This window comes from Dermacentor albipictus, chromosome 7, assembly GCF_038994185.2.
Source record: "Dermacentor albipictus isolate Rhodes 1998 colony chromosome 7, USDA_Dalb.pri_finalv2, whole genome shotgun sequence".
NCBI classification, from domain to species: Eukaryota; Metazoa; Arthropoda; class Arachnida; order Ixodida; family Ixodidae; genus Dermacentor; species Dermacentor albipictus.
In genome coordinates this window covers 9,982,443-9,995,420 of record NC_091827.1, presented here as the reverse complement: position 1 = coordinate 9,995,420, position 12,978 = coordinate 9,982,443, and the positions used below count along the sequence as shown (strand labels likewise).

At 42.6% G+C, this 12,978-nt stretch overlaps 2 protein-coding genes and 1 non-coding gene across 3 annotated transcripts; 1 reads left to right on the top strand and 2 right to left on the bottom strand.

The window, feature by feature from the left end:
• Window positions 1–3,166: 3,166 nt before the first annotated feature.
• On the bottom strand, window positions 3,167–4,584 carry LOC135904443 (glutaredoxin-related protein 5, mitochondrial-like). Its single transcript, XM_065435251.2, has one exon. It carries the CDS (start codon window positions 4,335–4,337, stop codon window positions 3,873–3,875), a length of 465 nt encoding a protein of 154 aa, XP_065291323.1. The 5' UTR covers window positions 4,338–4,584; the 3' UTR covers window positions 3,167–3,872.
• A 366-nt stretch (window positions 4,585–4,950) lies between these two features.
• Window positions 4,951–5,023, top strand: TRNAR-CCU (transfer RNA arginine (anticodon CCU)). The gene has a single exon. It is a non-coding gene; the product is annotated as a tRNA-Arg (tRNA).
• Window positions 5,024–5,551: 528 nt separating this feature from the next.
• DnaJ-60 (DnaJ-like-60) lies at window positions 5,552–12,667 on the bottom strand. Its single transcript, XM_065435249.1, has 6 exons — window positions 12,475–12,667; window positions 12,285–12,378; window positions 11,811–11,986; window positions 10,768–10,956; window positions 6,797–6,886; window positions 5,552–5,702 (listed from the first exon to the last, which is right to left on the bottom strand). Exons 1-6 carry the CDS (start codon window positions 12,543–12,545, stop codon window positions 5,612–5,614), a joined length of 711 nt encoding a protein of 236 aa, XP_065291321.1. The 5' UTR covers window positions 12,546–12,667; the 3' UTR covers window positions 5,552–5,611.
• Window positions 12,668–12,978: the final 311 nt, after the last annotated feature.

Below are 12,978 nucleotides of genomic sequence, written 5' to 3'. Positions count from 1 at the left end.
GGTGACCAAAAGTGACGGTATAATATAATATTAATGATAATGGTAAGCTTCCAGTCAGGATCTGACTATGTCTGCCGTATGCACTCCAACCCATTTTTATTCTTCTGTAAATTTCCTTCTCATGATCAGGGTCCCCTGTGAGTAATTGACCTCGGTAAACGTATTCCTTCGCAGTCTTTAGAGGCTGACTGGCGCTGCTGTACTCTTGTTGCTTTGCCAGGCTATTGATCATCATCTTTGTTTTCTGCATATTAGTCTTCAACCTCACTGTTACACACGACGAAGGATTAACTACCAATATGAATACGTAAATATCAAATACGTAAACAGGAAAGAACTAAGACCAGCACATATACGGGGCGTTTTTTTTTCTTCCCAGGCCATGCATAACTTTTTTGAAGAACTCGCCTGTGGCAAATAACGCGATAGTAGTTCTTGAGCTGAATTACTCGAAGCGGCGAACGTTGCTAGCGCGATGAGTCGAAATGGGTAGATAACTAATTAACAAAAAGTCACTAATTAACTTCTTAATTAATTAAATTGCGCCACATGCTGCACTTTGCGAGTTGGAGCAGGTGAGCTTTCAAGGCAAATGCATTTAGAGCGAATAATGATGGCACCGGTTCCGAGCCGGATATGCGCACCGTCCAACTTGCGGAAATGTCCACTGTTGCTCCACTTACTTTTTTAAAGACAACGTTGTTTACGCATTGAAGCGCAAAAGCAATTGGGGAAACCGACGTATCTTGTCGCGAATTTCGGGAACTGCTATTCGAAAACTGGTGTCATCCTGTAAATTCGCTCCAAGTGCATACGCCTTGCGGAATCACTGGCCACAATTTTTAAATTGTAATATGTGCCGTAAAGTAATTAGTTGGAAAATTAAGCAGTGAATTTCGCTTAATTATATGTTATGTATTTCGATTTCTCGTGCAAGTAATGTCCCCGTCTGAGTAATCCCACTCGATGACTAGAATTACGATATCTGCAACGGGCGATTGTTTTAAAATTTTTGTATAGTAACCATTAAAAAAAAGAGAATGGTGTAAGAAAAAAAAAACACACACACGAGTATGCGTGTTCGTCTTTGTTTCGTGCCGTTTACGTATGACCCAACCAGCCCAGACTAAAGTTCTGAAATCAATTAAGATTAAGTTCCGAGGTCCTGCGTGTCAAATCCACGATCTGATGAGGCACTCCGTATAGTGGGGGACTCGGGATTAATTTTAACATGGGGTTCTTTAATGTCACGTGCTCCTTTAATTACTACATTTTCAAAAGTTCGCGATATTTTCTCATAAAGTCAGAAGTACCAGCCTTTTCAGTTCTTCTCTTTTTATTATTTATATAGATACTCGTTTAATTTCTCATTTGTGTAGCCAATCGCTCCTGTGGGTTTGTGCCATGTTGAGAAGGACCCAATATCCACGATGAACGCGCGCACAATCCTTGGACGGTTCAATTATATTGCCGCCCGATTCGTGGCCTATTCCCCATAGTGGGTTTGTGTCATTGATTGAGGCATCATCATCATCATCATCATCAATCCGCGGCCGGGATCAGACCCGTTACATTCCGGTCAGCAGCGTCATGGCCAACGATCTATCACGGCGGAGTGTCTAAAGTTTCGATTGATTGATTGATCAAACAAGTAGGAACCGTTCAAAATTAAATTATGGGGTTTTACGTGGCAGAACCACGATCTGATTGTGAGGCACGCCGTAGTGAAGGGCTCCGGAATGATTTGGACCACCTTTAACGTGCACCTAAATTTAAAAGTACATGGGTGTTTTCGCCCCCGTCGAAATGCGGCCGCCGTGGCCGCGATTCGATCCCGCGACTTCGTGCTCAGCAGCACAACACCACACCCGCTGAGCAACTACCGCGGGTAGTACGAATCCTTAATTGACCTCGTCCTTTCCTGTTCGTGTAACTACCTGATCTTCCGCAAATCCTTCTTCAGATCAACAACCTTGAGATCGTGCGGTGCTCACGCTGTCTTCCGAGGTGCGACTGTGACATAAACTCACCTAAAATGTGACTTGTACGTAACGAATTACATGCAAATAATTATTTGTAAGGAATTTGATGGTAGTTTTGTAATTGATCGATTACTTTTTTCAATCAGTAAGGCTCACTGTAAGTGGCTGCTTTATTGACGAGATAAGCTGCAACAGGCAACACAGCTTTGAGCATCTGAATTTGGCGGGAACTATGAAACATAACGCCTGTGGTCTAGACGATAAACTTTATGGTCTAGCCAGCCTTGAGGAATGCCTATATTCAGATCAGCAGACCCAAGCACTCAGTATTAGTTTCCAGCGGGCGCATCCAAGCTAGTTTTCGGAGTCGCCGCAGATTTCTTCACAAGAAAACAACATGATGGCCGAAGAGAATTTTGAAAAGCAATTGTAAGCGAATGTAAGCAGCGTGTGAATGGCTACAGAGGGCGCACTTTCTGGTGATTACTCATTTACTTTCGTGGGGCAGTAATTGGTAACCGTAATCAATAACACTTTCGAAAGAATTGCATTAAGTTACGTTTTTCCTGCAACATGTACTAGTCTGCTGGAAAGCTACTGTGGCTTTGCCTTATAGAATCACTGATAGAAAGACGTGCTATCATCATCTATGCTCGATATCTTATTAATATACCATAAATAATGTAAATATAATTGAAGGGACAGTACATTTTTCTAACATTATTTGTGGACTGAAGAACGGAGAGAGCGTAAAGAGAAGCTTCCGCATTGTGAGTCGATTGGCGTTGCAGATTTGATTAAAACAAAACGGAAAAGTAAGAGGGAGAGCTTATTGTGTGCTTCACCGACGTTGGCTAACGTGGAGTTACTGTATATGCTAGCAAAGGTACCTTTGGTAACGGAGATGAAGCCATCGCCGGCAGCATGTAGTTAATACTACGGCTGGCAGCAAACTAATGGTTCGTCGCGCCTTTCCTACAAAAACAAGCTTGATGTCAGCCAAATAACGTTGTTTCTTAACATAGACACACACGCGGGAATTGCATGCACGCGCCAAGTGGTTACGGTACTTTTTGTTTCTTTAATTAATATGTACCGGCAGCGGCAGTTTTTTATGTAGGTGCGGAAGACGGATAAGCAAAGCTTACAAGACGGGGCTAAGTAACGCTCAGACACGAGGCAGGTGGAAAGAAAAAAAATTTATTGCATAGCAGCTAAAATAAGGAGCTCCAATAGCCGGTAAATCACAAAACTTGTGCGCTTGAAACCAGTAGCTTCGACGAAAAAAAAAAGAAGAAACTACAAAACACACTAGCCGTTTTACTTTACATCATATATCAACGCGAGACGCAATGCACACAACAGACGGCAGGAGGGAGAACAAGGGGGAAAGAGAAGAAAAAAAAAAGATGGAGGGGATAAAAAAAAAAAAGGAGGAGGGGGCGGTACGCCGCCATAACCGCGACACCGGCAGTCACGTAGCCCCGGAAGAGGAACTACAACGGGCTTCTCTAGCGGTTGATGTTCGATTCGCGCCACAACCGACTGTCTCTCGTTGGTCCCAGAGCAGAAAGCCTCTTGTTCGCAAGACGATGCTGTAAACATCGCACGGCCGAAACTCTTCGCTTTGGTTAGAAAGCCTCTTTTTCGCAAGACGATGCTGTAAACATCGCACGGCCGAAACTCTTCGCTTTGGTTAACGGGATGCGCGGCCCCTCAGCAACTGCCAACCCGAGCACAAAAGAGCTTTCACTTCACCCTGGCAGACCGCAGGTCGGGGCACGAGGTTTCTGATAAGGCGATATCTAGAGTCTGTGTTCACTGCCCAACCCGTGTACACGAAACGTCGCCGAAAGGGTCTCCCGCTAATCTACCGAACACACCGTTCCGTTACCGTTTCTCCTGTTTTTCGCCGGCCGCTTCGTCGGACGACGACACGGAGTCGATGAGGAGCGACTTGATGCCCACTTTGGCCAGTTCGCCGACCAGCTCGCCGCTCTGGTGCATCTGTAGCAGGATGTCGCAGCCGCCCACAAACTGACCGTTGATGTACACCTGCGGTATTGTAGGCCAGTTGCTGAAGTCCTTGATGCCTTGACGAAGTTCCTCGTCTTGGAGCACGTCGTGCGAGCTGTAGTCGACGCCGTGCATGCGAAGCACTTGAACCACGGCGTTGCTGAAGCCGCATCGGGGCTGTTCAGGGACGCCCTTCATGAAAACGACGACCTTGTCCTGACTGACGAGCTTGGAGATCTTGTCGGCGATCGGCGCGGTGCAGAGGAGACGCACGCGCGACCGAAGTACTGCGGCCGCAGTCGACGCCAGGCTTAAGCGACCGGCCAAGGAGAACGCCATAGCTTGCGCTGTTCGACGTTGGCGCTCTTGTCTTGTAGTATATAGCTGTAGCGGTCCTCGATCCTATCGTTTTTGGCGATACGCCTGAACTGGAAGCTTTCGTTAGGAAATAGCGTGCAAATACGATCGCTTAGTGAACTGGCATCATCGCCCCCTGCTTCACCTTCGGAAGAAGCTGGCGAAAACACAAGCACGCCGACTACACACTACCGCTAGCCTCCACTATTGTTCACCGTAGCGTTCTCAGTGTTGCGAACACAATTACTGCTTTTCGTCAAATTAAGTAAGCAATTGACATTAAATGTAAAACACTACAGAATACAAAAACCAACTTAGAACATCTTGAACATACCTATAAATATGTTTAATTACCACGCTTATATGTAATTACTTTATTATAATAAGATTTTATTTGACATTGCGTTTCATGCATGTGTGCTCGTAAGGTGCAGGATATTGTGAGCTAATTTGTGCGGTATCACTACTAATGATCTGCGGAGTGTGGATGGTACTGATCACTAATATCAATAATTTGTTAATATTTTTTGATAAAAAATACTGCTGAATTTACAAGTCGCTTTAAGAAGCAATACCGCGGCCCTCCCGCCGCCTCGCCCTCGTGGCCTAACGGATAAGGCATCGGTCTCCTAAACCGGGGATTGCGGGTTCGAGTCCCGCCGAGGGTATTTTTTATTTTTTTTTTAATAAAAATTTTTTATGCAGCAACTTCACGCTTTTTCCTGTCTGCAAATCCATAACGTATTGCTTAAAGTGCATGCTTTTCGTAGTAAATTTTGCACGAATAAGGATTAAGACAATACTGCATATGGTGGCCACCGGCATACCATACAAATTTCGTTGATTAGTGACCATGGTGTTGGGCTGCTAAGCACGAGCGTGCGGGATCGAATCCCGGCCACGGCGGCCGCATTTCGATCGGGGCGATAACACCCGTGTACTCAGGTTTAGGTGCACATTAAAGAACCCCAGGCGGTTTAAATTTCCAGAGTCCTCCACTACGGCGTATGTGCTATTCAGATCGTGGTTTTGGCACGTAAAACCCCATAATTTAAAGTTTCAGTACAAATTTTGTGCCTTTTGAGCATACGGGGATTCACACCTTTGCTTTGTTCAACACTACTCAATTTCAAAAAGCAGTAATCGTGCGCTGTATTGCACTACACAGATGCATAGGCAAGGAAGCATGTATATAATGCAGGGCAATAGAACACCTATATTTATTAAGCTTGTTCCTAAATCAAACATACTAAGGCTCAGTCTTCACTGCTTTTATCACCCTTGTCCTCTTTTGTCTCCCGTTTGAATCCGAGTAGCCGCTCCATCTGGCCTTCCATGCCGTACTTCCTGCAGAGCACATGGAAAAATACGTGTACGCAGCATCAAGTGTTTGAAGCATTTAAGATATAAGTTGCGACAGGGGCTAAATGGTGTGACTTCATGGCTGAGCACAGTATGAAGTTCTGAAGAACCAGTTTTTCATCAAAACTTGGTAGTGCAGTCAGCCATGAAGAAATAAGGGATTAAAGAAATGTGTTTCCTTCCTGCCAAATGGGCCAAGCAAGATCATATAACAATGCATTTGCTTGGTAGATGTAGGCTTGGTGACAAAGTATTGTGGCGGGCTCATTGGTCACTTTCCTAACAATGCTTTTCTGTAAACAATGACAGTCAGGCTTGTTGACGAATACTTCTATGTGCAAAAAAGTTTGTTTTTGTAAGATACTTAAAAGATATGGTAACAGGTGCCAAGAAAATATATGGACAATGAAGTTGGGAAGTGTCATTAAATCCTGAGCACATTTGAGGTGGTTAACATGTGTTGACAAGGAAAGAAAACTACCTTGGGTCAAACTGTAAAAGGGACGAATAGGCAGTTATATGGGGAGCTAACCGTGATGCATCTATCTCGAACTATTACACTCCTGTTATTAAGAATGAACCACCACAATACAGTGTACTACAAGCAGACATTACCATTCTATGGTAGGCAGCTCCTCAGTGGGGGAAACAGTTTGAACAGAATTTTGAGAGCACAAGATGACCCCTTGAACACTTCCCCTCGCCCCTCCCAACTTGAACTGGTTCATTCATGATTACATTGTGCTGAGTTTTACAATGGCAAAAAATATAACAAAGAAGGGAACAAGGATGCAGATGTCTGCATATTTGTTTCCTTCTTTGTTTATATATATATATATATATATATATATATATATATATATATATATATATATATATATATTGCCACTGTAAGGCTCAGTGCAACATAATCATGAACATGCGCTCACTAGCCCTTTTCATGGCTTGGCTCTGTGCAGTTCTTTATGCCACTGAGCTAGTCAAAGGGAGAAAAACATGCTACATGGAGGTTCTGACTCACTAGGGTTTAAACTAAAACACTGCATCTTGAGGGTGCGCTATGAAGTGGAGAAAATCACCTGAAGTCACTCTTGGATTGATGGTACTCTGCCCAGTTCTTTCTGCTGTTCTCTTGAATCTTCCTCTTCATTTCGCTGGAGCTTCCATATCTGTGGACGAATGATAAATGTTTGCTCAGTTTACATTGAAATGCGTGCTGTTAAATAGCTGGAATCTTACTGAGACAGCCAGCAAGTCAAGCAGCAGATTGAATGTGTTCTTTTACTTCACATACAGCAGAGTATGCAGGTGCAATATTTTTTGTTTTTTACTTTAAGGATATCCACACAAGGATGATGTAAAGCCTACAGATAACATAAATGCTCCCTGTTGAGAGGAAGCTTTAACTCGGGCCCAACTCTAACGCGGCCTATTCAAATACATGTAAAACGAAAAAAAAAACGCTTTTCTGATGTAACCCATGTACCGATTTTAATGAAATTTGTTGCATTTGATAGAAAGTTAAATTTTAGTGACTGTTGGAAACGGAATTTCGATTTAGGGCCTGAATTTTGTTAAAAATATTTTCCAAAATTCGCAAGTTTGAAAATAATAGAAGCACGAAATTTACAAATTAATAGCTCTGCATCAAGAACAGATATCGCGGTTCTGTAAACGGCATCGATTAGATCGTTAAAAGCGGACAAATTTACTATGTCATTTTATATCTTACGTGAATTTGTTACGTTGCGCACAAGGGTTCCGCAAAAGCTGTATTTTCACATTACTAAATTTTTGGGATTCATGTGTGACATATCAATTTTGTCCGCTTTAGATGTACTATTATATGCGATTCACGAAATTGCGATATCATTTTTCATTGCTGGGTTACGGAGATGTAAACTTTATAGTTTCGTTTTCTGAAAATTTTCAGTTTTCGCCAATTTTTTTATAGAATACTGATGAACTAGATCAAAAATTTGAAACCAAGTCACTAGAATTTGAGGCTTCCTTTTAAACGCAACAAATCTCGTCAAATTTGGTGCAGTGGTTGCCAACAAAAACGAATTCTCCTTTTACGTGTATTTAGATAGGAGCACCCGAGCTAAAGCTTCCTCTTAAGCAGCTGAATAAATGAGAGATAAATATAAATGAAAGGCAGGGAGGTTAACCAGGGCTGACCCCAGCTGGCTACAAGTAATGTTGAGACAGTGAGTCTCAGGTCACCATATTGCTCCTTTGCCAAATATGTCACCAGAGGCGTCATTTGTTAAGGACTTTTTCCAAGAGTAATTAGAGAATAGAGCTCTCGTTGATTATTTGCCTAGTCTTCCTTCTAAAGCTTAGTACATTCCCAAAAGACATTCCGATTTAATTATCCCTGTTACCTTACACAGTCCTTGCTCACAATGACTATATTGCTTTGCATCTATATGTTTACTCTGTGCTAAGTGTACCGAACCAAAGGCAACTTTTTTGTTAGCTGCCATGAAATGATGCCTATGAAATTATCGCTGCCACTTGCTACGATATGTATATCCACTCCTGCAGTGTCCCCTTTATTGTGGCTAACAGTATAAATAAAGAGCAAACAATCAAAAATAAATAAACTGGCTGTACACCGACACTGTCAACCTTGCTCCATGTGTGTTGCGGTGTGGCTAACTCAACAGTCATGGTTGTCCACTGCACCTCAGCTCTATGCTGTGTGCCAGATTTGTTGGTCATTTTCCAGCCCGTGATATTAAAAATTCCTAGATCTGCCACCGATTGCCAGCACACTTTTTAAAGCATGTTTGGATTAGAAACACTGTAGCATGAGGCTGGTGCAAATATTCCAGTGCATGTGAAAGCCTGTTGTAAACTTTACCTAAGCAGTAATGACATTGTAGAGTTTCAACATAGATCAGTTCTTCTGCTCCTTTCTTATGCAGCCACTGCTGAATAAATACCTTATTATCACTTTATACAAAAACGTATGAAACAACCAAGAAATTGGCTACCATGTGGTTTATTCACTTCTACGATGAAAGGTCATGCATATTATTATGCCGTGGGGCCTCTACTCACGCCATTAAAGGCCAGCTGCAATGAAATTTTGGACTGCATAAAAAGCCTAGTTTGATATATATTAAATGCAAAGCTAGCTCCAGACAACAAGTTGAAGCATCACATAAAGTTTGCAAAAATATATGTTTTATGTCTTTCATACTGGAACTGCAAGAGATTCCACCACTACTGTTGGCAGCAAATTATGCATTACGTTGACAAACAGTGTAGCTCCTCAGTATGAGCTCTAAGATTTAGTGGCGCCTGCGTTGCGCTGATAATTCCAGAGGAAATGGTCTAGAATTTGTGTCATATGCACTAACCACCAGGCTCAGGCGTTGCCTGCTTAGGTGCTATTCAAAGGCTGGTAATAAGAAAATGAAACAATCACCATTCCTGCAGTTGGAGGAGACTGCTTCAATAATATACGCTGCTCATTCAGAACCAATTTAGCCAAAGTTCCATTCCATTCCTTTATACGGAATGAAATGGAACATTACTTAAAATTTTATTGCAGCTGGTCTTTAAAGCACATTGCACACGTATTCTTAAAAAAAGATGAAGCTTGTGGTAGCAGACCGAGCATGATATATAAGCAGGAGCTCCACTGTCACAGTGCAGATAAAATTTATGAGCAAATGCTTAACAGTTACTCCCCCAACGGATGCAAAACAATACTAAATCAGTTCAGACTGTTCAAAACTCTACTGTCTTTCATTCGAACTTTAATTTTAAAAACATTAAGCTTGGGCAACCTTGCTGCAAGAAGAGCACTAGAAATGTATTAGTTTGAGTTACTGGTTCTTCTAGAATGCAATGTCATCCTTTACTGACAAACATGCGAGTAGTGACAGACAACAGAGTAGGCTTTGTCAAAATCGATGATGTCACCACATGCTTTTACGAGAACTTCAGGGCAGTAGCATTATTTTTCTTTTGGCTTTGTGTCTTTTCTGGCTTACCAAGCTTGTTCTCAGGTTTTGCTATATCAGAAATGTGATTGGCTAATATGTAACTTAATAGTCCCCATTAGTGGCCTTTTTAATGTCTCTCAATATAGAAGGAGGTCCCACAGCTTGTGGTTGCCAGGGGGCCTCCTATAAATAAAAACATTTGATCAGTTTGCCTGAATCCACATCTGCCGAGAGAGCGCATGTTCGAGAGTGCGCAATCTGCCACAACATACGACAGATTGGTGCTACTTTCCCATGAGCATACGCTGCTAGCTTTAAAGCGAAGCTCTTCTTTTTTTTATCTGTCCCCTACTTTGCAAGTGCTGCTGTCTTGCCAAGTAGACAATAGTTGGGGCCACTGTGTATGTGCCACAATAGACAATGGGCAACTGGTTATGAACACTGAAGAAATGCTAAAGCGCCGAACAGATGACACAAGAAGAGACACGGATAAGCCGGTTGTCTGTTTGGTGCTTTAGTACTTCAGTAACATGCACCAACTAGCCCAACAAAATGTTCTGCTGGTTATGAACAACTGGGTATGTGCCAGTGTGACACAAGGGGTACAGAAGCCTTAAATGTATTAGGATATGTGTCGTACTTCTATGTGCATACATCTCTCAACATTCATACCTCGACAAGCATCACATATTGCCTTCGTCCTCACAACAGATAGTTAACAACTACAGGCTGTGCTGATATGCTACTGTTACAGCCTAACTCAAACGAGCTCCGTGTCATTTAGATTTCAAAACTGTGGTGGATCTGATTGTTTCTCACATCTCCTTTTTTGCCACAGTGTATCTCCTTTCTTACCCTTCAGTTGATGATGTCTGCATTGTCTATTTTGTTTATCCTGGTTCAGTATCTTGCAGAACCATAAAGCTTTACACTGACTAGCTCAGCATTCATTGATTAGTTTGAAGTTTGAGCTGCAAGAGCAACATTAGAAGCTTGTACAGAAGCACACTCTTACAGATAAGCGAAAATGAAAATTGAGAAAACGGTGAGAGTGAAAAGATAAATAAAACTCCGATAGGTGTTCTTACCTGAACGCTACATAATGGAGGCAAGCACCAGAAACGATCAAGACAAGGCACCCCATCACAATATAGACCTTGGCATTCTGGTGCTGTCTTCGTTTTTCTTTGTACAGATGAGCAAAGTCCTCATATCCTGGTGTCTCATAGTCATCGTAGCCACTGGAGCCTTTTGTGTGCATGAATGGCTCTTCATAACTGCAATAAAAAGCAACCCGTGCTTAATCATCTACACTCATTTGTGGATTTGTCAGTTTACATTCATAATAAGGTGCTCCAGTGCAAACAAGAGTAAACACGTGAAGAGGATGAGCACTGCCTTCATTTTGATCCTGTCCCTTCTTTCAAGTGCCCGTCTTGCTTGAGCTAGATTCTTTCACCATGTGCATGCTCAGCTTGCACACAAAGATGCCCACTGAAGTTTTCTCAACTATCTAAAAAGATCTTATCAAACAAAGCAGAGAGTAACTTTAGCAGCTGTTTAAAATTGTGGTTTTAAGCAGTTGTAGAGTAATATATTATAGGTCTGGTGAACATCATTAGGAAGAACTTCCTTTAAATCAATGGTGCCTAGACTCTTAACATCATTCCATACATAACACTGTATCTCGGTTATAGGGCAGGAAACGAAGCCATAATTTTTTGACGAGTGAGTTAATTAAACATGATTAAACATGGACAAAACAGCAAAACACACACACACACACACACACACACACACACACACACACACACACACACACACACACACACACACACACACACACACACACACACACACACACACACACACACACACACACACACACACACACACACACACACACACACACACACACACAACCATGAATGGTAATTTCTGTGCATGCATAAAAAAAAGCAACGTTCGCTATACAATAAAAGATTAGTTCAAGATAAATACATGCCACTTCAACTATTTATTCGGATATTTCTACCCGTGCATGTGGATCGTGAAAATGCAGTTGTGGGCAGGGAACATATTAGGTTTACTCTGTGTATATGACACAATGGTGGAATCTAAAGAAGTTTACCGTGTGTATGGCCTCCACACTGTACGTTGGACGTTGTGAAGCTCTGGATGCAGTAGAGTGTCATCGTAATGCTTGCGGTCAAGAGGCTTGCTAAGGATTGTGTAGGCTTGGTTGAGCTCAGTAAACTTGCTGTGGTCTTTTATTGATGTGGCAGCACCTTTGACGTCAGGGTGGAGCTATATAAACAAGAAAGATAAAGGTGCACATGCAAGGGATGTACTTTTGCATTCGCAAATGTCGCTAGATCTGCACGTTATGGTGCTTAGGCAGATTTTACGAGCCCGTTTACAATATGAACAGTTTCTACGCAATGGTTTTAACTTTTCCCAATGGGGAACCGTTCAGTAATTTAATTTGCCATGTATGTCACCGTCGAATACATTTGACTTCCACCACTTGGCCACGCGCATGCGCGACCGGCAAGTTCAGACACGCAACCTTCAGGTGCAAAACAGCTGATTATGAGTTGTGTACCTGTTTGCACAGCTTGACATAGGCGTCCCTGATGTCCTTCTGTGTGCAGTCATTCTTCACCCCCAACACTTCGTAGTAGCTCTTGCTGAGGTGCCTTAAACAGACAAAAATGTCAACAGTTTCAAGAGAACAGCTAAGGCAGCGCGCTGTACTCGGGGCCACCATGCTCTCGGAGAACAAATTGCCTCACCTCACTAAATGCCATGCAATTCTGTGACTTGATTTTGTACTAAAGTCTAGCTTGACAGCGTGTAGCAACATTGAAGATCGAAAGCATGACTGTCGGAGCACAATAGAGCACACACCAATTACGCTATCTGCTCCATCAACATTCGTGTACGGTGTGATCAGAAACCACAAGCGGAAAAAGCCGTCGAATTCATTCGGACAAGGGAGTGCTTTCTATGAAACAAACTAGATGGCGCCACCAATTCACTGAGCATTCGTTTGTTTTGGCGGTCGTTGGCGGCGAAGCGCAGGTCTTGGAGGCCACAGTTTGTTGTTCGTTTTAAACAATTAAGCAAAACTAGATGACGCCACAAAGGCCCTTCTAGTTTACCTGCGAGCTGTTTTTCCTCTCTCGCTTGCCTTCGAGCTAGGGCCGCCTGGGGCGTTGCAGACATTGGTCTACTGCCGCCACTTTGACACATCTCCTGAGGAAGGAGAAAAGATTTTATTATCTGCTACTCGTGAG